The following is a 24009-nucleotide window of genomic DNA, read 5'->3' as shown; positions in this document are numbered from 1 at the left end:
GTAATGGAATCAATATCACTCCCCTGACAATCATATTACAATATATGAATGTACCAAAGTAACATGCTGTACACCTTTAAGGTATACAACCTTACATGTAAAATTTATTCAATTAAAAAAAAAAAAAAGAACGGGGAGCCTCCGTGGTGCGGTCGGTTGGGCGCCTGACTCTCAGTTTCAGCTCAGGTCATGGTCTTGAGGTGGTGGAATGGAGCCCTGGGTGGGGCTCAGCACTTGTCCCAGAGTCAGCTTGGGATTCTCTCTCCCTCTCCCACTTGTGCTCTTTCTCTCTTTAGAATAAATAAATAAATAAATTTTAAGAACAAACAAACAAGTGAGATGATCCCTCAAAGAAACAATGGAACAAATTGCGAATTCGGAATATCCCGGCAAACAACTGGCCCAGTTTCTTCGGTGTTATTTTTTTTTTTAAAGATTTTATTTATTTATTTGACAGAGAGAGACACAGTGAGAGAGGGAACACAAGCAGGGGGAGTGGGAGAGGGAGAAGCAGGCTTCCCGCGGAGCAGGGAGCCCGATGTGGGACTCGATCCCAGGACCCTGGGACCATGACCTGAGCCGAAGGCAGTTGCTTAACAACTGAGCCACCCAGGCGCCCTCTTCGGTGTTATTTTAACAAGCGCCTGTAGGGGGAGCGTTGCTCTAGAGGAAACTAACAGCCACACAAGCAAATGAATGAACTTTGATTGGAGACGGATGTTTTTATATTATTTAAAAAAATATTTTATTTAGGGGTGCCTGGGTGGTTTAGCTGGTTAAGCGCCTGCCTTCGGCTCAGGTCATGATCCCAGGGTGCTGGGGATCCCTGTTCAGTGGGGAGCCTGCTTCTCTTTCTCTCTCCCTCTCAAATAAATAAATAAATAAAATCTTTTTAAAAAATTAAAAAATGTATGTATTTGAGAGAGAGAGAGAGAGAGAGCATGAGTGGGGGGAGGGGCAGAGGGAGCTCTAACTGAGCAGGGGGGAGGGGCAGAGGGAACTCTGAGCCACCCAGGCGCCCCCCTTGTGCTGTTCTTTCAGTGTCTCTGAAAAATTGACAATTTTGAAGATAATAGGTGTGCATGTGTCGGCAAGGGTGGGGGGAGCTCACGCATGTGATTCCTCCTTGACCAGACATCCTGACTCTCACTTTCCGGCTCTGGAGGTGGTTCTCAGCAGTCAAGGCCAAGGCCACCCAGGTGGTCAGTGCAGGGCTGAGCACCCACCTGGTGTTCCAATCTCATTTCCCAGGGTTCTGCCAGAGACAGAGGCCAGGATGAGCCAGAGAGCGGGGAGGGGTGGGTGGGTCTCCAGATGAGAGACCAAGACTAAGGCTTACAACTGGCAGAAATTTGTGACAGCTATGTTCCCAAGGCCGACAAAAGTGGCTCTGCCCACTTCAGAGGCCTCTAGTGGGTACACTCTTGGGAGCTGGGTGATGGGCAGGAGAGGTCATTGTTTCTCTTTCTTTCCTAAATTTTTTTTTTTTTTTTTTTTAATTCTGGATTCTTCCTGGGTCTACCTCTCTGGAAAGTATCCACCCCCAAGTAGCAATAAAAGTGTTAACTGGCCACCAGGGGGCAATGGTTCCACACACGGACCACCTCCCAAGCTCTCTTCCCAAGCCCGCACCAGGCCCTCCCCTGCCAGAGGGCTAAGGGGCTACTCACTTTTTCCTTTTGGGGCGGCCCAGATCTACCAACAGGGAGATGCCTCAAGTTCAGCCTCACCCAGAGGACTCAGTTCAGTCCTTCAGTACAACCCAGAGGGCTTTCATCGTCCTGAATAGGCCAGCACTTTTGCTCCAGAGTTTTGAGGCACTTTTATATTTTAATTTGGGCCAAAATTACTTTATGGAAACAAAAACCCAAGCTCCAACATTTGTCTGCCCTCCCTGCTCTCTGGCCTCAAGGCTACAAATGAGCTTCTCCCCAGTCTGTCCCCTGACCCAAACCCCATGGACATCCCAAGCACGGGCAAGGGAAAAGAGGCTCTTGCGTCACTTTGCACCACATAAAGGGAGTAGAGCAGTGCTGGGCACCTGGATGACAGCACGTGGTGGGCGCGCAGGAGTGCTAGCCATCGCAGTTCTCATTATTACTTAGCAACAACACAAATGACCACAGCTAACAGTCGGTCCCATCACTGACCCATTTTACAGCTGAGGACAACAAGGCTCAGAGGTACAGACATTTGCCAAGGAGGTAACCCAGCCTTGGCAATGCTGCCAGGGAGAAGTCGGCCTGGCCAAGAGCTTTGGACAGTTTATTGAGCCCCCTTGTTGTGGGACTAGGGGGCTCCCTGAGGCTCCTGTTCAGTTGGGGGGAATGAGGTGTGGCAGAAGAGAGGAAAGTGGGTTTTAAACCTGGCTGGTCACTTCCCACCCGAGGAGGAGGATGATGGGGATGCTGAAGACCCAGGCTTCCATCCTGGACACCTGACCAGGCTGGCGCTCATCTCTCCAGCAGCCTCCCCCTTCCTGCTTCTCCCCAGCCTCCCGCCCAGCCGCGCCCAGCCGCGGAGCCAACATTCTTTCCCGCATTTGGCATCTGACCCTGCATGGGGCACCTTCCACCCCTTGGCGGCTCTCTGCAGGGACTCCACAACGCACCAGCAACCTGTCTCTTCCTGTCCACTGTCGTGCTGTGCCACAACCATGGCTGAGTGTCTCTCTCCCCTTGGCAAGTAGGAACCGCGTCTTGTTCAAAACGGTTCCCTTAGCTCTTGAAGGGGCTTCAGTGTTTGTTAGTAGAAATAACAAAATGAGAATGATAATGCCTACCTGGAAGGTGTGCTTACTGAGGAATGCATGCAAAAGTGTCTGATGCAGAAAAGCTCTCTGGTAAGTGTTCAGGAAAATGGGCTTTTGTTTCATTGTTTTGGCAGCATGAGCAAAATAATAGAACCAATCACGGGTAATCAGTCACCTTGTAATAATAGCTGGCAGGTACTGAGTGCTAATATGTATGGGCTCTCTGCTCATGGTTGCTTAATCCCACCCCAGCCCACGTGGTAAATTATAATTTCTCCATTTGACAAGGGTAAAGACCACGCTCCAGGAGGATGGGTGACTTGCTCAAGGTCACACCAGGTGGAGCCAAGATTTTCTTTAAGGTAAGAACACTGATCTTGACCACTATGCAAAAGCTCAGAAACAGAAAAGGACCCAATTTCTCTCCCTCCCTGTGCAATTTGCCTAGTTTTAGCCAGAATATCACAGCGCAAATCGGAGAAAAAAGAATGAGATTCCAAGGTCTAGCCCTTGGGCCTGGACACACGCAGGGGTGCCCGGAACCTCCAGGTGAGGTCTTGCCAAAAGGTTTGAAAGAGATGGAATTTAAGGGAAGTTGGCCTGAGAGTCTCTCCCTCCCCCCTCAGTCTTCAGGACAAAAGCTCTGTTCATATGCACATCTGTGGGGGGTGGGAGGCTCTTCAGCCACCCTCCAATATTCGACCAGCTTAATCTGGAGCCCAGAGAGGTGGGGAGGCAATGGCTGGACCTGCCCAGGCTGGAGGTGCTGCCACAAGACCCATGCAGACAGCAGGAGAGCCCAGAGCCAGGATCCTCGGCCAGGAACCCTCCCTTTCTCCCTGGACACAGCTGGCAGGAGATTGGTTGGCTTGTTTCTGTTGGCCAGGCTCCCTTCCCGGTGCTGGGGTGAGTTGGTGAGGCCGGCCGGTCCACCTGGGGACACATGGAGCCTGCCTTACCCTCCCCAGTGGGTACAGCAAGCCCATGCTACAGGAAGCCCCACCAGCCTCCTTGATGACCCCATAGCTACAGGTCTGCAGAGCTGGCTGGCACTGGGCTCCCAGCATAGACGACCCACATCCTCCCAAGATTTCTTTCCAGCTTCCTAATCCCCCATCCCATCGCTGAGGCCCGGGTCCCGCTTTTCCCTCTGAGCTGCTAGGAACTCCTTAGGTCTGTCCTGGCAGCCTTCACCCCAGGCTTCCCTGCAACTCACCACTCGGGGTCCCCACTCCAGAGGTGGAAGTGCTAGGGGTTCTTTGAGGGCCCCAGGGCCAGAGTCAGCCTCGGCCAGACTGGGAAAGGACTCCGGGAAAACTGAACAGGAAGTTCCCTGCTCTAGTCCCATCCAGGTAATGAGGGGGCTTCCTCGAGTTAACCCTTAACCTCCCAGTTTGGGAGTGGGGTGGGGGAGAGGGCGGGGCCAGAGAAATGAGGACAGAGTGGCTAAGCCAGACTCCAGCCTGGGACCGAGAATGAGAGTCTAACTACCCCTCCGGGTAAGAAATGCTCCCCTCCTAATCAGGACTGTTCCTGTTCTCCTTGTGGGGAGGGGGTCTGTCAGCCTGTACTTTCTGGGGGGGCCAGAGCTGCCATTTTAAAAGGCCTGTTGTGCGCTGGGCTCTTTGCTAGCATTTCATTCATGCGACAGATCTCTGCCAAGGGCCTGCTATGTCCCAGGCACAGTTGCAGGTGCTGAGGTGAACAGGAGCCGGCCCGACCTCAGACGGCTTATGCGGAGGTGTGCTGGAGCTGTCCCGGGGTAAGAAAACATGACCACGTGACGGGGGAAGAAAGCGCGCCACCAACACCACCTAAGCTCTCCCCAAGAAGCTTGCCAGGTGGCTTTTGTCCCAGCTTTCCCAAAGAGGAAGCAGGGACTTCCGGGAGGGGATGTGACCTCCCCACTGGCCTTGAGCCCAACTCGACCTCTAAAGTCAAGCCTTTCCCTTTGCTCTGAGGTGTCTTTTTGGGTCGTGCTCTTGGCTGGCCGCAGCCCGTAGGGCGCTTTCCTCGGGGGAACCCGCGGTTCAGAGCCCGCGGCACTCTCGTGGCACCACCTGTCCCGGGCACCCGGGACACCTGCTCGGTGGCGGGAGGCTCGGCGTTGGCCGCCCCTCGGCCTAGGCCCGTTGATCAGTCGGGGCCAGACCCTGCGCTCGCTCTGGCTCTTCTGCCGGGTCCTTGTCTCCCTGCACGTGGCACCTGGGCTTATCTTGTTCCTTTATTTTCATTGTCTAGTGTGGGCCTCCCTGGACCGCAAGCTCCCTGTGGACAGCGGTGTTTCCCTTGTCTGCGCCGCATCCTCCACACCTAGCCCAGAGCTGGCATGTGTCAAGACGGACGGAACGGCTTAGGAGCCGGCCCGCGAGGCCCACCGCCCTCAGAAGTGTGCAGCGCGCCGGACGCCCAGAGCTCAGCCGCAGCGGCTGCGAAACCCCACCTACCGGACCCGGCTTGGTCACCGGACCCCGGGGCGGGGCCTGGAAACCCCCTCCCCTGGGCGGGGCCCGGCAACCTCCTCTCCTGGGCGGAGCCTGGAACCCCCACCCCTCGGGCGGAGGCGCCTCCCGCACGCGCAGGTCTGGATTCCTCCCGGCAGCCCCCGCCCCCAAGCCTGACCGGCGCCCCGGGGGCTGTGACCTTGGAGGACGTGGCCACGTCTGAGCCCTGGGAGTGGGGACGGCTGCGCTGCGGGCCACGGGGCCTGTACGGCTACGGTGGAGGGGACCTGCTGGAACGTGCGCTCTCCGGGTAAGGATCGGAGTCCGCAGTCAGGGCCTGGGGGAGCTGGCTGAGAGCGCGGCGGGAAGGCTCGGGGTTCCGCTGTTAGCACTGATTTCCAGGCCTTCGACTCAGAAGTGATACCTTTCCTGGAAAAGTGTCAGAAAAGCAGAGATCGGCTTGACCAAACCACCAAAATAGCATCCAGGCAGAAGGGCTTGGCGCCCGCATTGAGACAAGAGTAACACTAGCTTTTGGTCTCCTTCATTCCTAAACCTCTGCCCGGGCTTTGCTTGGCCAAAAACCCCGCTCCTGGCCCACCGCCTGCGTGCACCCCTCATTCATTCGGGAAAGGTTTGCTTCCCTCCTGTGCGTCTGGCGCTGTCCCTGCCCCTGGGAACCCAGTGCTGAGCTGGACAAGTGCTGCCCCCGTGAGGCTTACAATCTGGGCAGCCAGGTCACCGAACCTGGGATTCCTCTTTTTTTTTTTTTTTTTTTTTAAGATTTTATTTATTTATTTGAGAGAGAAAGAGCACAAGCAGGGAGCCCAACTTGGGGCTCAATCCCAGAACCCTGGGATCCTGACCTGAGCCGAAGGCAGGGGCTTAACCAACTGAGCCACCCAAGTGCCCCTGGGGATTCCTTTTGACTTCTATTAACTAAAGGGACTTTGCAGAGAAAAGGGCTTAATGAACATTTAAGTCCCTTCCAATTCTTCCTGATCTTTGTAAATACACTCCCCTCTCCCAGTGGAACCCGCGAACAGATGAAAATTCTTGTGAAGTTGCTGGATTGTTACTTATTTCCACAAGTGATCAACACAACTCCAAAGGAGAGACTTTTAATAAAAATCTACCTATTTGGGGTATATTTCAATATCTCCTAAAATTATTTTGAAAATGCATACAAACTGTTCTAGGTGTTACCTTACAATTTTCTTTTTTGAAGTATCTTGGTGTCTTAAAAAAAAAAAAAAACAAAAGCAAGAAGTCTTTTTGTTTTTGTTTTCTGATTTAATAATTCTTTTTTTAGGGCGCCTGGGTGGCTCAGTTGGTTAAGCGACTGCCTTCGGCTCAGGTCATGATCCTGGAGTCCCGGGATCGAGTCCCGCATCGGGCTCCTTGCTCTGCGAGGAGTCTGCTTCTCCCTCTGACCCTCCCCCCCTCATGCTCTCTCTCTCTCTCAAATAAATAAATAAAATCTTTAAAAAAAAAAAAATAATAATTCTTTTTTTAATTTTTGTAAAGATTTTATTTATTTATTTGACAGAGAAAGTGAGAGAGAGAGTGTATGTGCACAAGCAGGGGGACTGGCAGGCAGAGCCCCTAAAATAAAAAACTTAATTTAAAAAAAAGAATTATTAGGGATGCCTGGGTGGCTCAGTAGGTTAAACATCTGCCTTCGGCTCAGGTCATGATCCCAGGGTCCTGGGATCAAGTCCCAAATCGAGCCCCACATCAGGCTCCTTGCTTAGCAGGGAGCCTGCTTCTCCCTCTCTCTCTGCCTGCCGCTCCCCCTGCTTGTGCTCTCTCTGTCAAAATAAATAAAATCTTCCAAAAAAATTTAAAAATAGTTTAAAAAAGTTTTTGTTTTAATTCCAGCACAGTTAACACAGTGTTATATTAGTTTCACGTGTACAACAACTTTACTTATCAAACATGAAGATATTTTTTAACTCTAGTGTCAGCCAGTTAGAGCACCTGACTGATGGGAGTCTTACTCTCTCCTCTTTCATCTTTTCAGAGATGACAAAAGAAAGACAAGTTTTCCTGTATTTTCTGTTTCCATAGGATTCGCCCATTCAGAATAATTCAGGGCAAAGGGAGAAATCCCTCTCCAGCTCTGGGAGCGATTACTATAAAGATCTCTGTTATCTATTATTAAATAGCCTCTGGTTATTCCAGCGGCTCAAATGCCTGTCTCTAAATCATGTTAAGTAGCACCTTTACCTGCAGCTGAGACCCCAGCGTTTTCCTGTGGTGCTTGCAGTGAAGGATTGCAGGGTGTGGAGGGCGCAGCCCTCACTGAGGACCAGCCCTGGGACAGAGACACGGGGGGATATTGAGAACACGAGGTGAGCCTTGGGCCCGACCCCGTATTTCTCTGGTGTCCGTAAATTCGCGCCCCCCACCCCCCAAGCCTCTGGTCTGTCTCACTGGCTCCAGGGGCCTGAGCTGCAGCCTCAGCTTTGCCATTTGCCACTATCCGTGTGCCTTCAGCATCATTTAACGGAATCCATTCTCTCTGCTGCTCCAAGCTCCTCTATGGTTTCCCACCGCGCCTTTGAGTTACATGCAGACAGCTCACCCCCGGCGCCCACCCGCAGTCACATCTTCTGCCCTCTTCCTTTGCCCTTCAGTCTCAGCACGCCAGCTCCATCCTCCTCACGGCCCTGGCCTGGAAGGGATGCTCTCGCCCCGACCCCTGCTTCATTCGGAAATGTCCACCAGTGATGTCAGTCTCCTTGTGGAGGCTGCTTCCACCCATTCTTGTGACAGTGTCCCCTTTGTCCTCTCTCCGTCCATGCTTGTTCCCTCCTCACATGTGCCACAGTCTAATTCACTTGTCGCTTTTTTGTTTGCTTGGCTTTCGTCTGTCCCTGCACCGGATGGTCAGCCACAGGGCGTGTTTCCGTGGGTCGCTGGTTCCCAGTGGACCTCTCAGTGGGTTTGATCTTCTCCTTCCTTCCTTATTGCCTATCTTCTCTTTCTCCATTTCTCCCAAAGTCTCTGCTCAGTGTCCTGCACCAGCCTCACCTTTGAGCATTTACTGAGCAGTAGCTGTTGGCACCCGCGAGGCTCTGGCTTGGGGGCCTCCAGTGATCCTTGCCTCTCGTTGGTCTCACCCTTGTGTAACCCACTCCCTTTGGGTGGGGGCTGGATTTAGTGATTCACTTCTAATAAACAGAATTGAGTAGGAGCAGATTAGGTTGTAAAAGACTGTGATTTCTTGGCGGCCCTCACGCGCTCTCTCTCCATGTCTTGCTGGCTCACCCTGGGGGAGCCACGTCTGAGGAGAGGCCCTTGTGGTGAGGGACCAAGGCCAGTCAACTTGGACCCTCTCCCACAGTCAAATGGATGACTTGACCACGGCTATTGACCTTGAGCTTGAGGAGCTAGAGGCACCCAGCTAAGCCCTGTAGGGTACAGAAACCATGAGATAATAAGTATTTATTTTAAGCTACAATGTTTTGGGATCATTGATTACACAGCAATAAGTAACTAATGTACCTCCCTTGCTGGTTTCATAGCTGCCTCCATAACAATTCTCGGTGCCAATATCCCTGAATTTATATTTTCTTTCTCGACTCTTTGCACTTGATGTTGCCACCTGGATGTCTCATAAATGCCCCAGAGTCTTCGTGTTCAAGACCAAGCTCACGCAGCTCCTTGCAAGCTCCACGGCAGGGGCTCAGTTGCCCTTGCCCGCTGTGTCCCCAGGGCCCGGCAGGTAGCAAATCCTCACTACACGTGGCTCAATGAGTCCTCCACATCAAACCTCTGTGCCTCTGGTATTCTCTGGTTTGGTAAACATGTCACTCAAACCAGAAATTGGGATTTATCCCTGATCCCCTCGCTTTACCTCATTCTCACATCTCGTCAGTCTCCAAGTTCCGTAGGGTTAATATCCTAAATGTTTTTCAAATCTGCCTATTTCTGTACTTCCACTGCTTGTCATCCAAGTCCAGGCCACCATTGTCACCTGCCAAGGCCATAGCAATGGCCTAACTGGTTTCTCTCTCTCTCTCTCTCTTTTTTTAAAGACTTTATTTATTTATTTGACAGAGAGAGCACAAGCAGGAGGAGCGGCAGGCAGAGGGAGAGGAGAAGCAGACTCCCCACTGAGCAGGGAGCCCAACGTGGGGCTCCATCCCAGGACCCTAGGATCATGACCTGAGCAGAAGGGCCAACTTGTAACCAGCTGAGCCACCCAGGCGCCCCACTGGTTTCTCTTCATTCACTTTTTTTTTTTTTTTAACAAAAGTTTTAGGTGTAACATACAGAAATGTACATAAACCAAGAATGAAGAGTATGATGAATTTCCATCAAATGAGGACAGCCATTGCATTCCTGGCCTACTCTGGTGCCCCCTTCTGGCCATTTCCCTCCCCCATAATCACCATCTTAACTTCCAACTACAGCAGATACATTTGGTCTGGTTTTGAACTTCATGTAAATGAAGTCACAGAATAGGATTTTTTTAAAAAACATTTTATTTCTTATTTCTTTTTTTTTTTTCAAGATATTTAACTTAGTTATTTGAGAGAGAGCAAGCGAGAGCACGGGCAGGGGGGAGAGGGAGAGGCAGACTTCCCACTGAGCAGGGAGCCCATCGTGGGACTCCATCCCAGGACCCCAAGATCATGACCTGAGCTGAAGGCAGACACTTAACTAACTGAGCTACCCCAGGTGCCCCTAAGATTTATTTTTAAGTAATCTCTAAACCCAAGGTAGGGCTCAAACACACAACCCCAAGATCAAGAGTTGCATGCCGTACCAACTGAGCCAGTCAGGCACCCCAAAGGATTCTTCACCTTGCTTACCCCATAGTGGGAGACCCAATCCATGTGTTGCCTGTTTCCTGAATGGTGTTCCCTGTTGCATTATTTGTTCATCCCACCTACCTAGACAGTAGGTGGTTTTCTGTTTGGGACTACATGTAGTAGTTCTTGTAAGTCTCTGGTGACCATGGGATGTGAGTTACTGCTGGGTTTCTACCCAGGAGTGAATCGCGTATGTCACAGAATATGTAGATGTTCAGCTTTAGAATATTCTGCCACCCACTTGTCTAGAGAGCTTGCAGTCTTTCCCCTCCCACCATCTACAGATTCATCTTGTGTATATCTTGCCCTGGTCCTAGGCTCACCCATTTCTCCAAGGGCCCTGATTCTTATCATTAGCTGATTTCCCCCCCCACATTATAAAACACTCACAAAGGGGTGCCTGGGTGGCTCAGTCAGTTAAGAATCTGACTCGATCTCAGCTCAGGTCTTGATCTCAGGGTTGTAAGTTCAAGCCCTGCATTAGGCTCTATGCCCAGCCTACTTTAAAAAAAAAAATCACAAAATTGAATTTTTGAAAGGATGAGATAAAGTAAAAATAAATGGAAGCTCTACATTTTTTTTTCACACCCACTGAAGTAAAAAGAATATAAAAGATTCTGTGTGAGACCACAAGATCTGTAGAGGGAGTCTGACGGCTGGGGAGTGGGGGAGGGAGAATGTAGCAGGATGAAGGGTTGTAAATATAAGCTGAAACTGCCATCAAGGGTGGGTGCTTGGGTGCCATTGCCATTTGCTACTGTGAGGGGCCTCCAGTAAGGGTCCTCTGGTGCTGAGCCTGGCAGAATGCCTTCTGAGTCCCCCTATCCCCCCTGCCTCAGTGTCTTAGGCTTGCATGAATGAATGTAACCTGAAACTCTACCCAAGACTGGGGGACACTTTAGGTATGAGATAGTAGGAGGTGGCAGCTGCAACGAAGGGTATTTTGGGATGATGACACTCTCCTGGTTTCCTAAAAATGCACCAATCTCTAAAGAAAAAGTAACTTAACTTACTCTAATTTCCACACCAAAGGGCCAGCGGGAGTGAGTCTTGAGCTATCCAGCCTAGTTTCACTAGAGTGTATCCTCCCTGCCTGTACTGTAAGCTGTCTTTAGCTCCCAGGTAAAGTCAGTGTTCCGGAAGGTGGGATGTGGGTGCTCTGGGAACATATCCAGTCTATCCTATTAAATTTGGGGGGTTTCTGGCCTTGGAGTCCACAGCTTGTCTGGCTGAGGCTGAAGCTGCTAGCCTTGACAATCATGGAAGGAAGCACTTGGTGTTGCTGCCTAGGAAGAGGCCTCTTGGCCATTTCTGCTGACTGTGATGGGCAGGCTGCTGGGTCAGCCATGCAAAGGAATGTGCTATAGCTAAAACCAGCAAGGCACCGCTTGAGATTTATAGAATTCTCAGCACATAACCATTCCTCAACCAGCACGGAGAGACTTAACCAGACTCCAGAATGGCTTCCAGCAGCGCACGGCTAGGATGACCCCAGCCCTGCCTGAGAAAGCTCAATGCTGCAGGGAGAATTTAGTGTTTGTTCTAGCCAGGAGCTGACCTCCCTTTCTTAGAGCATTTACTAAAAAGGGTTTATTATTGTGAGTATGTGTCTCTTAAAACCGAGAAGCATCTGTCATGGGAGAGCCATTCCTTTGGAGGGACCTGGCTTCGGTCTCCCTTCTCCGTGGGAGGATAGACTGCTGACTTCCATACCTGCCAGCGACACACCTCCTGGCCTGGTCACACCCCCACTGACCCGCTGTCTGTGATCGTTCACGACCCTGACTCTAGTGGGCCCTGCTCTCCTCCTCCCTCCTCCCTTTAAAACCCCAGTCACCTCTGCACAAACCAGACAGAGCTCAGCTCTTTCCCCTGCTGTCAGCAGTTATTGAATAAAGTCTGCTTTCGCTGCCTTGACGGATGTCTGGCTGTTTGGTTTTGACACAGCATGGTTTTTGTCCTCTCTGTTTTTATATTGAACAAGGTATGTGCCACAGAGGGGGCAGGTCGGCAGCATATCCTATACTCCCGTTTTGAAACAAAATTCAGAACAGGTGAGTGCCGGGGGCCGGGCCCTCGCGCAGACGGCTTCAGTTTCCCCACGCGAGACGCCGACTCGAGGGCTCGTGGCCGTCCTCCTCGCGGTCCTCACCGCCCCGGCTGTCCCCGCGCACGATGCCCACCGGCGGGCGCCGCGAGAGAGCAGGGAAACCGGAAGTTGAGATGAGGCAGCCGGACGGGAAACGCGGGCACACCGGCCAGAGGCAGGCCGCCCAGCGTGACCCTCCCCCTCGGCGGGGCTGTCCCTCGGGGGGGCGCGGACGGGAGCGCGCAGCTAGGGGCGGGGCCCTGGACAGGGGGATGGGCCAGGCCGTCGGGCGCCAGCCAATCACCGGTGGCTGCCGTAGGCGCGTGGGTGGGGCGGGACGCTGCGTGGGCGGGGCGGCGTTGCTGCCTGGGCGACGCGGTCCCGCGTCCGTGTTCGGCCGGCTGGGGGCTGGAAGGCGCTGACTCGTGGGCGCGGGGCTCGTGGGCCCCCCGCGGCCGGGAATGGTGGCTTGTGCGGCCGCCAGGCGTCAGGGCACGGGGCCTCGGGCTTGCCGCTGGCCGCGGGGGCGTCTACGCCCTGGTCTCAGTGGCCCTGAGGGTTCTTAATTACTTGCTTTAAAAAAATTTGTATTTCTGGGGCCCCACCTCATTTGCCCACCTATCCGCTTTTTTTTTTTTCTTTTTCCGTGGTTAGCATTTGCTCTGCTGTTTACTCGATTATTCCTGTTTTTCCTGGCCTCTCTCACATTCCTTTATTTCTCCTTATCTTCTCTCCTTCCTAAGGCTAGATTAGAGTTCTGCATTACCCTGTCTCCAGCTTGGCTGAACAGCCGTAATTAGTACAAGCTTTCTTCCCTTTCCTTTTTAAACATTTTTTTCCCTTCTTACTTCAGGTGATGCCTTTTTCTAGTTCTTATTATTCTGACCGTTTTTGTGGGACCGGAGTCAATTCTCAGGCCAATGTCTGAAGGTAGATCATGATTTATTTACTGAAGGTGACCTCTTCTTAAGCTCAGTGAAGCCGCCAGATGCGGGAATGTTTGCCCCGTCTGAAGCCCAGATAAGCGCCTCCATCCGTGATAGTTATCCTTGTGACAGGCTCCTGAGGTGAGTACATCCTGGAACTGGTGCCCCATGAGCTAGACAGCAGGTGTTTTCTGCTGAAGTTGTATGGAGTTCTTAAATTTTTATTTGAATCATCGACATTTAAAAGTCGGGATATTTCACATATAAATCTAATTTTTTTTTTTTTTGGTGTCTCTTGAAAAATCCTCAAGCTTTAGCAATATTGAGCCCCAACTGCCCCCTTTGAACAAAATATGATTTTTTGAAGCCCCTGCAGCCCTCCCCCACTACCATCTTTCACCCAAGCCACTGGTCATTTGTGGTGCTGCCTGTTTGCTGGAGTCATTTAGGTTTTTGATCTCTGCTTTCCCTGGTGCCTTTCTGCGGTCTTTTAGGGACTGCAGTTCCCACACAGCAAACGTGAACACCCTTCCTCCTAGACCTGCTCAGTCCTAGAGCCAGCCCTGGAGGTGTTTCCTCTCATCTCCAGGAAGGGGCTAATGTCTGTCATATAGTAGGTGCTCAATAAATATTTTCTGAACAGTTAAATAAATGTTGAGACTTCATTTGGTTTAGTTTAGGTGATCTCGTGGTGGGATCCAAACTGCTGGGATTCCCCAGCATCCCTGAAGTGGCCCCTTTTGTCTGGTAGAGAAACATTTGCCCAAGAATCAGGATACTCCCACTGTTTTGGGACTCGGTGCATGCCTAGAGCTGATGTGGGCTGAAATGGGTCACCACAGGAGTGAGTCTCCTTACTCTGGACATTGGTCATGTTCCTTGTTGATGGAGAAACATTCACAGACTGAGTAGTTAATCTTTTTCACAGCCCCCTGTGACTTCTCAGTTTATAGTTCTCTGGCTTGACAATCGTATTGACTTTTGCTACAACTTTGGACATCCCTCTTTACCTTGAGGATTAAAACTCCTGGAAATACTGACCAGAGGCAAACCCCAAGGCTAATATTTTTGTTCATCAAAGTGACAGTAGGATAGATCAGAATCCTAAAACATGCTTAACTCCAAAAGCAGAGTTGCAAATTCAGAATGCTGCAGGGGCAAGTGGGGACCAAATGCAGCTACATGAGAGCAGCCCCCGAATTTGGGGAATATGAGTCCAGGGTTGCCTGATGTTCTGATTTTTCAAGAAAATTGATTTTATGAGAACTTTACTAATTGTTAAATGTTGGAAAACTAAGTTTTAAAGTAGTTAAGCCCCTGTGAGCCCACACAGCACAGCTGTAGGCCGGCACGGGGCCACGTGTGCCTATCTTACTGGGTGAAGGGTCAGAGGATTCTGATGGCTGGACGCCACGCGCATGGGGAGGTTTCCTGGAATCTGACTCCAGAGCTGACCCCACTCGTCTCCTGAGACCCATCCTCTATGCCCTGCTCAGGGGGGAGATGGGTTCTTCAACCTAGAAGTGAAGCAGTCTCGGCCTCCATTTTGGGAGCCTTGGTTCTCAGGGCCCAAAGGGAAAGCCAAGACTGGGAGATGGAGTCTGGGACCCTATTGATGGCTGGGTCAGACCCCGTTACCCCTGTTACACTCCCCAGCCTTGAGACGGAGCTGGGGAGAGGAGGTCTAGAGGAATCAGATTGGTCTGACATCTTTTCATGGTGTGGGGCACAGGGGTGGGGGTAGGGGGGAGTTCCCAGGCCTGTTTGCTAAGTTTGCTCTGAGGGAGACAGAACTCCACGCCAGTCTTGGGGAGAGCCCAGAGGACCTGCTCACCGGCCTGGGGGCCTTAGGTGAAATCCAGGAACGTCTCTATGGAGACACCATAAGACCTTCAGAAGCCCTGTGTGTCAAAAAGGACCATCGTACCCCTCTACCCAGGAAAGTACCCTTCCTTCTGTGAGAACAGTTGCAGTGCCCTCTTTGAAATGTCAAATGTCAGAATCCTTCCACAGAATTTATTTCCCCATTTTGGCGTCCCTACTTTCCTGGCATCACAAGTGCATGCCAGGTAAAGCGATCGTGAGCAGGCAGCGCAGACCTAGGACTCACTTCCCGGCCGAGAGCAGGTGCAGCCCAGCTCAGGACCCCAGACCCGGAACCCTCGAAGCCGGGAACCCTGTAGGGCTGCAGCTGCGTGGGGAACGGGATCTGGGAGGGACTTCCTGTTGTCCCTAATCCCAGTCTCCACCCGGCTCCCCGGGCCCGGTGCAGGCTGTGGAGTCTCCCTTCCTGGGGGAGGGGGCCCCCACCACCCGAGGTGCCCCCTCTGCCTCCACCTCGGTGAGAGGGGCACTGGGGAGGGAGCCTGGATCCCGAGATCCATGTGGGTGGCCGGCTGGCAGGAGGGGACGGGGTCAAAAGTGGAAGGCTTCAGGCTGGTGGGGAGAAAAGGGGGCCTGGACCCAGGTTAGGGAAGGGGAAGGACATGGTCTGTCCAGGCCCCTGAGCAGGATGGACCTGGAGAGTGGTTGCAGCTGCAGGCGGCTCAGTTTCTGGATCCCAGGCGGGGCTGAGTCAGGTCAAGTGCAGGGTGTATGTGTCCTGGGCGGGGGAGACAGTGGGGCCTCGCTTCTCCCGCTGAGCTGGCTGTGACGGGTGTGGCCACACCCAGCACCTGTTTTGTAGGATCTCTGCAGACCTTTTGGCTCCTGATGGCAGGAGAGACAGATTCCAAGTCAGCCCTGGCTTTCCCTAACTGGGCTGCTCTGAGATGCAGAGTCCTGGCTTAAGTGACAAAGGGGACGATACAAAATAGCATTCTGTCAAGCAAGGGACCAAAAACCATCACAGAGAGTGAGGTCACTGGAAGGCATCTGGGAGGCTTTATTTCTGATTGGGACCGAGGATGGGTCTGGTCCTGCGTGGGGATTTTCACAGTGCTTTAGAGGTGCCCAGCAGACGCTGGCTGATTTCTTCCTGCTCTTTCAGGCTCCTGGCCAGAAGCTGGAGGGGGTTGGCCAACAAGAGGGAGAAACGACTCAGCTGTGCTTTCTACCTCTGATCTCAGAAATGTCTGCAGACGGTGGAGGCACCCGCGCTGCCCAGGACAAGGAGAGAGCCCGAGAGGTATGGACGGGGCACTGGGTGAAGGACGCATGTCTTGGAAGGACTCAGAGCAGGAGGGGATTTTCAAGGCAAGGAAGAATTAGGCTCGCCGGGGTGCAGGGCTGGTGGATGGGGGTGATGGGAGGTGTTGAAGGGATGGTGGTACGACAGGGAATGCCTTCCACCTGGGAATCGACAGCTACCAAGCTGCTCCGCTTTGCCTGGCAATTTCAGTCGTCAGTTGGCCAAAGGCCACACGAAATAGCAAGGAGGCCCCACCTGGTCCTCCTGGTGGGGTTGTCTCTGAACAGTGCCCAGAGCATGCAGGGAAGCCTCAGTTTATCCTCCCTCTGCCTAGGACCCCATCTCCACTCTCTCTGGGTCTAAGCACCTAGTCCTTCATGTACCTGTTGCCTATGTGTGTAATTACAACCTGTGGGGGGCGGGAACCAGGGCCACTGGCCTTGGAATTAAAGGAATATGAGTCAGCTACAGCCAGGTGTGTGACCTTGGGCAGGTCCCCTGCCTCTGGGAACGAGGACTGTCACCTATAACATGTCTATCACGGGCCTGCTGTTCCTACCTGTCTCATCTAGGTGGCTGGGAGGCTCAGAGCAGGTAACTATTGTAACATAAAATAACACCCACAGCAACTAGAACCTAGGTCAGAGAAACCTACAGCACCTCAACTAGTAGTTCCAGGGGTTGTTAAGTTCAAATACAAATCAAGTGCAGATCTTCCTCGACTTGCTTTGGGGTTACATCCTGATAAACCCATTTTAAGTATAAGAAGTCGAAAATGCATTTAACACACTAACCTACTGAACATCATAGCTTATAAATCTGCCTCCCTCAGACGTGCTCGGAACACTGACATCAGCCTACAGTTGGGCAAAATCGCCTCCCACAGAGCCCATTTCATAATGAAGTGCTGAGCAGTATCTCATGTAATATAGTGAATACCGCACTGAAAGAGAAAAACGGGATGGCGGTCAGTCTGTCGGTCGTTCACCCTCGTGAGCGCGTGGCTGACGGGAGCTCCGGCTCCTGCCCCCGCATCCCCAGGGAGGACCGCGCTACAGATCGCTAGCCCAGCGGAAGATGCAAATTCAAAATTCGAAGTAGTTTCTACTGAATGTGTTATTACTTTAGTGCCATCGTAAAGTCGAAAACTGGTTAAGTTGAGCCGTTGTAAGTCAGGGACCGTCTGTATTAATTGTCCCATTTTCATGCCATAGACGCACAAAGGAGTGTCAGCTCTGTTTGCTTTCCCTTCCATGACGCCTTGGTAACACCCGATGGGTCTCACACATCCCTGACATTCTGTGCTACTGTTGGATTCTGTCAGCTCACACAGTAGAGTAATAATAATAATTATTGGCACCACTCTGTGTTTATCCTGAATGTTCCGGAGTGCACAGCTCTTTCTCACAGGTTATCTGTTCATGAGGCAGAGCAGCTGAGTCTCAGAGGCTGCCTGGCCCAGGTGGCTCCCTGGCCTGAGGGTCTTTCCCTCTGAGACCCTAATAACATAGGCGGTAGGTGGGGGGTGGTGGAGGGAGAAGCCTGGCCAATCCCTGTGTTGTGGATGACAGGGAGGCCTCACCAGGGGCCTCCCAAGGCAAAGCAAGTGACTTTCCCAAAACTCGAGGTTTGTGGGAAGGCGGCGCCTGCTCCAGGTTGAGCAGCTAGTGAGGGGCCGGCCTGGATGGCCTGGATCTGAGCCCTGGTTGCCTGACTCCAGAGCCCCTTCCTCACCGTCCCAGGGGCTGGAGCTGAGGCTGGTGTGAAGAAGTGGGGACTGGGTAGGAGGACCCTGGAAGCGCCGTTGTGGTGGGTGGTGCTGCAGGGGTGAGCCGGGAGGTTTGCCTTCTGTCGGACCCAGGTGGGCGCGGGCCTCGGCACAGTTAGTGGTACCCTTGGGCTTTTCTCTCCAAACCCCAAAACTCCAACTTCTGTGACCAAATTCAGTCAGGCTGGAAATGGCCCAAGGCCACATGATACTTGCCTGTCATCTCCAAGAAATGGTGGCCCTGGGGTTGACTTGTGAGTCAGATACCCTTGAGTTCCACTCTTGGCCGAGCACTCACGGGCTGTGTGATCTTGGGCCGTTGTCTGATCTCTGAGCCCGGATACGTCAGTGTCCTGCGTCTGTGTAACAACCAGAATTTATTCCCTCAGTTCTAGAGGCCAGAAACCCCAAATCACAGCATTGGGGGGGCTCCCTCCCCAGCCTCTAGGAAGAGGATCCTTCTGCCTCTCAGCGTCTGGCGGCTCCAGGTGTCCCTTGGCTTCACCCCAGCTCTGACTCCATCTTCACATGGCTTTCTCTGTGTTTCCATGTCTTTTCCTCTTATAAGGACACCAGTCATTGGATTTAGGGCCCAGTCTAAATGCAGGATGATTTCATCTCAGCATCCTTAACTAATTACATCTTCCAAATAAGGTCATGTTCTGAGGTTCCGAGCAGATGTGAAATTTGGGGGGACACTATTCAATCCACTGCACTTGGTTTCCTCAGTGTTAAACAGTAACAGTCCACACTGCTGTGGGAGGTACGAGGCTGGAATTGAGAAGAGGCTTCTGCTCTGTGGGCACCTGGCCAGCCTGCCCCTGGCCCGACCTTGCGCCTTCCTTCCTTCCCTTGCTGCCCCGGCCTTGTGGAGGTAAAGCAGAGGTGTGCGGGTCCCCAGGGCCAGGAGAAGAAAGCAAGGCCACTCCTTCAATCTGTGCCTTGCATTTGGGTGTGTGTGGCCCCTGCCAGGACCCTCAGGTGTGGAGCTCGGCTGTGAGTCTCCCATACTCTGCCCAGGTGCTGATGGGGGCTGTCATTCCTAGGTTCCAGGTCATGGGCATCCTTGTCAAGAAATGCTTTCTGAGTCGGAGGAGATGGTGCCTTTGGGAGCCGCTCAGGAGTCACCCCACATTAAGACGGAGCCGGAAGAGCCACAACCTGAGGGGGCATCGCAGGGGGATGGGGCTCCAGGAACGCCGGGCTGGGTGTCCCTAAGCCAGGGCTCTAAGGAGAAAGCTCTTTTCCTGCCTGGTGGAGGTGAGGAGAGGGATGGAGAGGGACATAGAGAGACGCACTTTGTTGGGTGGCGGCTGTGGGGAGAGGTGGAGGCTCACAACATGGGGGGGGGGGGCACAAGCTCTCCTGCCATGGAGATGCCCGGATGTCTGCCCACCTGCCCCTCAGAGGCCGCTCCCGCACAACCTCAGAACCTACTGACCCTCTTCTTGGGTCAGGTTGGGGGTGGGGCTTGAGGCAGCTGTGGTGTCCCTGGTAAGCCAGGCACGGTCCGCTCAGGGGGAGTGGCCGGGCCCAGCAGGGTGAGGTGGCCGCCCTGAGGACCTCTCTCCTCTCTCAGCCCTCCCCGCCCCCCAGATCCCCGGGCTTGCTCGTGAGGGCAGGACCAGAGACCGGCAGATGGCTGCGGCACTGCTCACCGCCTGGTCCCAGGTGAGTGTCCCTGTTCAAGTGCAAGGCTGGAGGAAGAGCACAGGGATGTGGAGGAACGGCATGTCTGTGCATCAGCGGCTGGATCTGAGCGCCAGACCCGAGGGTGGGGGCCGGAGGGGGGCGCGTGGAGAGCCTGAGCTTTGGTTGTGGTGCCGGAAAGGGCCCTTGTCTTTGTCTTTTGTTTTCTGTTGTACACAACTGCTTTGTTATTGCCCCCCCAACCCCCAAAGTCACCCTTGGGCGGCTGTCCTCCTTCACCATCAGACAGATTGGAGGACAGGCCTTACTCGGGGCAGCAGGTTGGAGGCCGGGGAGGGGTCGCCCTCATTTGGAGCCATTGTGCCCCTCCACGGTGTCCCGGCGTGCCCTGGAGTGTGGGCATTCTGTGTTGTTTCAGATGCCGGTGACCTTTGAGGACGTGGCTCTGTACCTCTCCCGGGAGGAGTGGGGGCGGCTGGACCACGCGCAGCAGAGCTTCTATAGGGACGTCCTGCAGAAGAGGAACGGGCTGTCCTTGGGTAAGGGCCCGAGGTTGTGCTGGGGCGGCCACTGTCTGAGGCCCGGTACCAGAGGTGGGGCCGTCCCGCCATCCCCTCCTTCCAGGGCTAAGCTCCTTCTCATCGTTCATGTGGGCCGCTCTGGTCTGTAACACCTTCCTGGTGAAGGACGTGTGCTCTGTGCTGACCTGGGGCCCATGAGCCCGATGTGGCTGCTCGGCACTGGAAATGTGGCTGGAGCACCTGAGTTCATATTTTATTTCATTTTACCCGGCTCAAGTTTGAATTGCAATAGCCCCACATGGCGAGGGGCTGCTATGTTGGGCAGTGCTGGCCTCGAGGTTCTGCTCCTCGGTCCTTCTGAAGTCTTTCGTCCGCTCCTCCCACCGTCCCGCTCCTCAAAGCCCCACCTGAGAGGTGTGTGCGCAGAGAGCTTGGCTGCAGATCGGGGATGCCTGCCGCGAGTGGGGGGCACGGGTGCCAGCTAATTTCTCTAGACCCCAGACCCTGAGCTGTCACATCCACCCTGAGGGGCCTGTCGTTTTTTCAGAGGTGCCTTGTCCCCCTCATTGTTTCTCATGGTAAGTAAAGTCCCAGCACTCCGACTCCTCCGTTTCAGACCCTGCTTTTGTTGGCAGAATTTAGGAGGTCTTACGGACAGCTCCTGGTGCTCATTCCTTCATTGCCGTTCATTCATATGTCTGGTCTGTCTGTCTGTCCATCCATACATACCAGGGGCACACTTGCTAGTCTGGGGAGCTGGGGGCTTGGTCATTCCACCCTTGACTTCGGTGGTGGGCCTCGGAGTCAGGACAGCTCACTCTAATTATCTCGGGTTTGCTTACCACCTATCCTTAGCACTCCCCAGGGCCCAGAGCGGCAGGTCCAGGCAAGTCCTGAGAGATCAGAGGGAACTCAGCACCCATTTGCAGCCCCACGGCAAGCCTCACAAATGCCCTAAACCTGCTGGTGGGTCCAACACATTCCTTCCCTCCAGCAGGGTATGGATCAGGGCATGGAGGCTGGGGCCTCTGCTCTCTTACTGACTTGACCAGAATCCCCAGGCCCTTGCCCCAGGGGACTTGGCCAGTGGGCCTTTGGTCCCTGACTAGGTGGTCAGCACCCCTGGCCTCTTCTCCCAGGCCCTCCCACTGGGCTTCATTGCACCCACTGTCCCTCCCCCAGGAGCCCTTTTTGCCCCTGGTCTGGGAAGGTGCAGGACTGGAGATTGCTGGGCACACTGCTGGGGACCGTGTGACAAAGGGGGTTGTCAGCAGCTGACCTCGCCCGGCCCCTCTCCCTTTGCTCTTGGGGCTCGTTCAGGGAAATGAGATGGAGCCCAACTCAGCCCCGAAGAGAGTAGGTCTGGCAGTTACCCTACAGGGTGCTTCCCACAGAGGGCTGGACACCTGACCGCAAGCGATTTTTCAGCTTATGTCGTTTTACCCCATGTTTGCAGAGCTGCCTCCCCACTTCTGCCTCCTCACTTGGCAGGTGGGGGTGGGGGTTGTCTCCTGCAGTGCAGCCTGAAAGCTCACGACTGAGCGCAGCATCTCTTGTCTCTTTTTGGCCAGGATTTCCCTTCAGCAGACCTTTCTGGGCCTCCCAAGGACAGGGCAAGGGTGAGGCCTCGAGCTCATGCCGGCAGATGGGAGATGAGGAGGAGAAGCCAGGTGCGTGCAGAGGTGGCAGGTGGGTGGGTCACTGTCACTCCGGGGTGCCCCTTGTCAGTGCGGGCCCTCTGTTTCCTGGGGTGCAGATGCATGCCAGGGGCAAGGCTGCCGGCTTCCTGTCCTCTGCCGGGGGGGTGGCTTTTCCTTCCAGGATCCTTGTTCTTACCTCCATTTCCAGAATTTCCCTGGGTCCCTCACGGAAGTCTCTCTCTTGCTGGAAACTCTCCTTCTCCAGGAGCCACTGAGATGGGAAAGGAGGAGCCAGCCCCATCCCTGGCATCCCTGGCAGCCCTTGGGGATGTGAAGTCTTTCAGAAGCATGGTGGGGAGAGCCCAGGGGGACATCCTGCAGTGCGGGCAGCAAGCAGGCAGCGGCCAGAGCTCGGGGCCAGCCAAAGACGATGGGCAGCCGGGTCCCCTGGAGGAGAGGCAGGCGAAACCGAGCCCGCCCGACACCAGCCTCGCGAAGGTCCAGGAGGGCCACCTCCCAGAGAAACCCAGAGAGGGGCGAACGGGCACCCCCGAGAGCAGCGAGGAGGGCCTGGCCCCCGACGGTGACGCCAGCAAGAAGACCTACAAGTGCGAGCAGTGCGGCAAGGGCTTCAGCTGGCACTCCCACCTGGTGACCCACCGGCGCACGCACACGGGCGAGAAGCCCTACACGTGCACGGACTGCGGCAAGCGCTTCGGCCGCAGTTCGCACCTCATCCAGCACCAGATCATCCACACGGGCGAGAAGCCCTACACCTGCCCCTCCTGCTGGAAGAGCTTCAGCCACCACTCGACGCTGATCCAGCACCAGCGCATCCACACGGGCGAGAAGCCCTATGTGTGTGACCGCTGCGCCAAGCGCTTCACCCGCCGCTCGGACCTGGTCACCCACCAGGGCACCCACACGGGCGCCAAGCCCCACAAGTGCCCCATCTGCGGCAAGTGCTTCACGCAGAGCTCGGCCCTGGTCACCCACCAGCGCACCCACACGGGGGTCAAGCCCTACCCGTGCCCCGAGTGCGGCAAGTGCTTCAGCCAGCGCTCCAACCTCATCGCGCACAACCGCACGCACACGGGCGAGAAGCCCTACCACTGCCTCGACTGCGGCAAGAGCTTCAGTCACAGCTCACACCTCACCGCCCACCAGCGCACCCATCGTGGCGTCCGGCCCTACTCCTGCCCCCTCTGTGGCAAGAGCTTCAGCCGGCGCTCCAACCTGCACCGGCACGAGAAGATCCACACGACGGGGCCCAAGGCCCTGGCCATGCTGATGCTGGGGGCGGCGGGGGCTCTGGCGGCACCCCCACCTGCTCACACTTAGGAGGCCGGGCAGGGGGGAGGCGTGAGGGCAGCGTGAGAAGGGGTGTGGGAAGGGAGTGGGAGGTGCTGGCATGGGGTGGGGCATGGCAACACAGGAGCTAGGGCGAGGCGCGGGCACGCTGGCTGCAAATTAAAGGCCTTGGAATTCTAGCCACCGCTTATGCTCTGTCTCGTGGGGCCCTGGCGGTGGGTCCGACCGGGGGGCCTCCAGGGTCAGCCATGTCAGCACGGCTGAGGCATCCCTGAGTCATTGCTGTTGGGGCTTGGGTACTCTCTTTCCCAGCCTTGACCTGACTTGGGGCCAGTCCAGAGCAGCCGGACCCTAAGTTTACAAGCAAAGGCTTCTGGGCACAGAGGTTTCCAAACCTGAAGCCAGCCAGCCACTTCTGAGACTGTGGATCCCCCTGGAGGGGCGGTCTGCTGCCACCACCGCTCCTGTCCCCAGGGACATTGCCCCTGAGCCCAGGACCCTCCCTTGGCTCTTCTGTTTGGGAGCTGGAGCAGGGTTGAGCCAGCTGGGAACTCATGTTCCTTGTCTGCGGCCCTCCCTGTCTCCTGTCTCAGGCACTGGAGGCCTGTTTTGTGACTGGACATTTTCCATGTGTTTCCACTGGGGCCTGGCCGTAATCCAGTGAGGATTCCTCCCTTACCAGGGACCACTGTCCCGCCTGGTGCCTTCTGAGGCTGCAGTCAGCTCCTTCTGGTACTTTTCACGTCCTTGGCCTCTTTGTACATGTCCTTTATAATTTGCCCTACCTGCCCCTGTCTGGCTCTTTTACTCTTGGCCTTCTGCTTTTCTGACCTCTGTATTTCTATTTCCCATTCTCTTTTTTTCCTGGGGAGGAATGGTCTCAGCCTGCTTATTATCCAAACTTTGCAGCTTGGCTTCCAAGATGACACTGTTCTGACGCCGACTGACCTTGAGG

General features: G+C 54.3%; 1 protein-coding gene across 13 annotated transcripts; it reads left to right on the top strand.

The window, feature by feature from the left end:
- The first annotated feature begins 5285 nt into the window (after positions 1-5285).
- ZNF205 (zinc finger protein 205) lies at positions 5286-23233 on the top strand. 13 transcript variants are annotated; one of them, XM_036090067.2, is made up of 9 exons: positions 5287-5506; positions 7432-7550; positions 13064-13175; positions 16024-16161; positions 18979-19192; positions 19512-19603; positions 20001-20121; positions 21675-21773; positions 21952-23233. In XM_036090067.2, the coding sequence occupies exons 4-9, from the start codon at positions 16105-16107 to the stop codon at positions 23082-23084; spliced, it is 1716 nt and encodes a 571-aa protein (XP_035945960.1). In that variant the 5' UTR covers positions 5287-5506; positions 7432-7550; positions 13064-13175; positions 16024-16104; the 3' UTR covers positions 23085-23233. The 13 variants fall into 13 exon arrangements, with proteins under 13 accessions (XP_077931065.1, XP_077931066.1, XP_035945960.1 ...); XM_078074936.1 differs by having other exon boundaries at positions 12962-13175; XM_078074941.1 differs by having other exon boundaries at positions 5289-5506; positions 12962-13175; positions 22009-23233.
- The last annotated feature ends 776 nt before the right edge of the window (positions 23234-24009 follow it).

The sequence above is a fragment of the Halichoerus grypus genome, chromosome 6, assembly GCF_964656455.1.
Source record: "Halichoerus grypus chromosome 6, mHalGry1.hap1.1, whole genome shotgun sequence".
Taxonomy (NCBI): domain Eukaryota; kingdom Metazoa; phylum Chordata; class Mammalia; order Carnivora; family Phocidae; genus Halichoerus; species Halichoerus grypus.
Note: the sequence above shows the minus strand (reverse complement) of the source record. Positions and strands in the feature narration are given on the sequence as shown.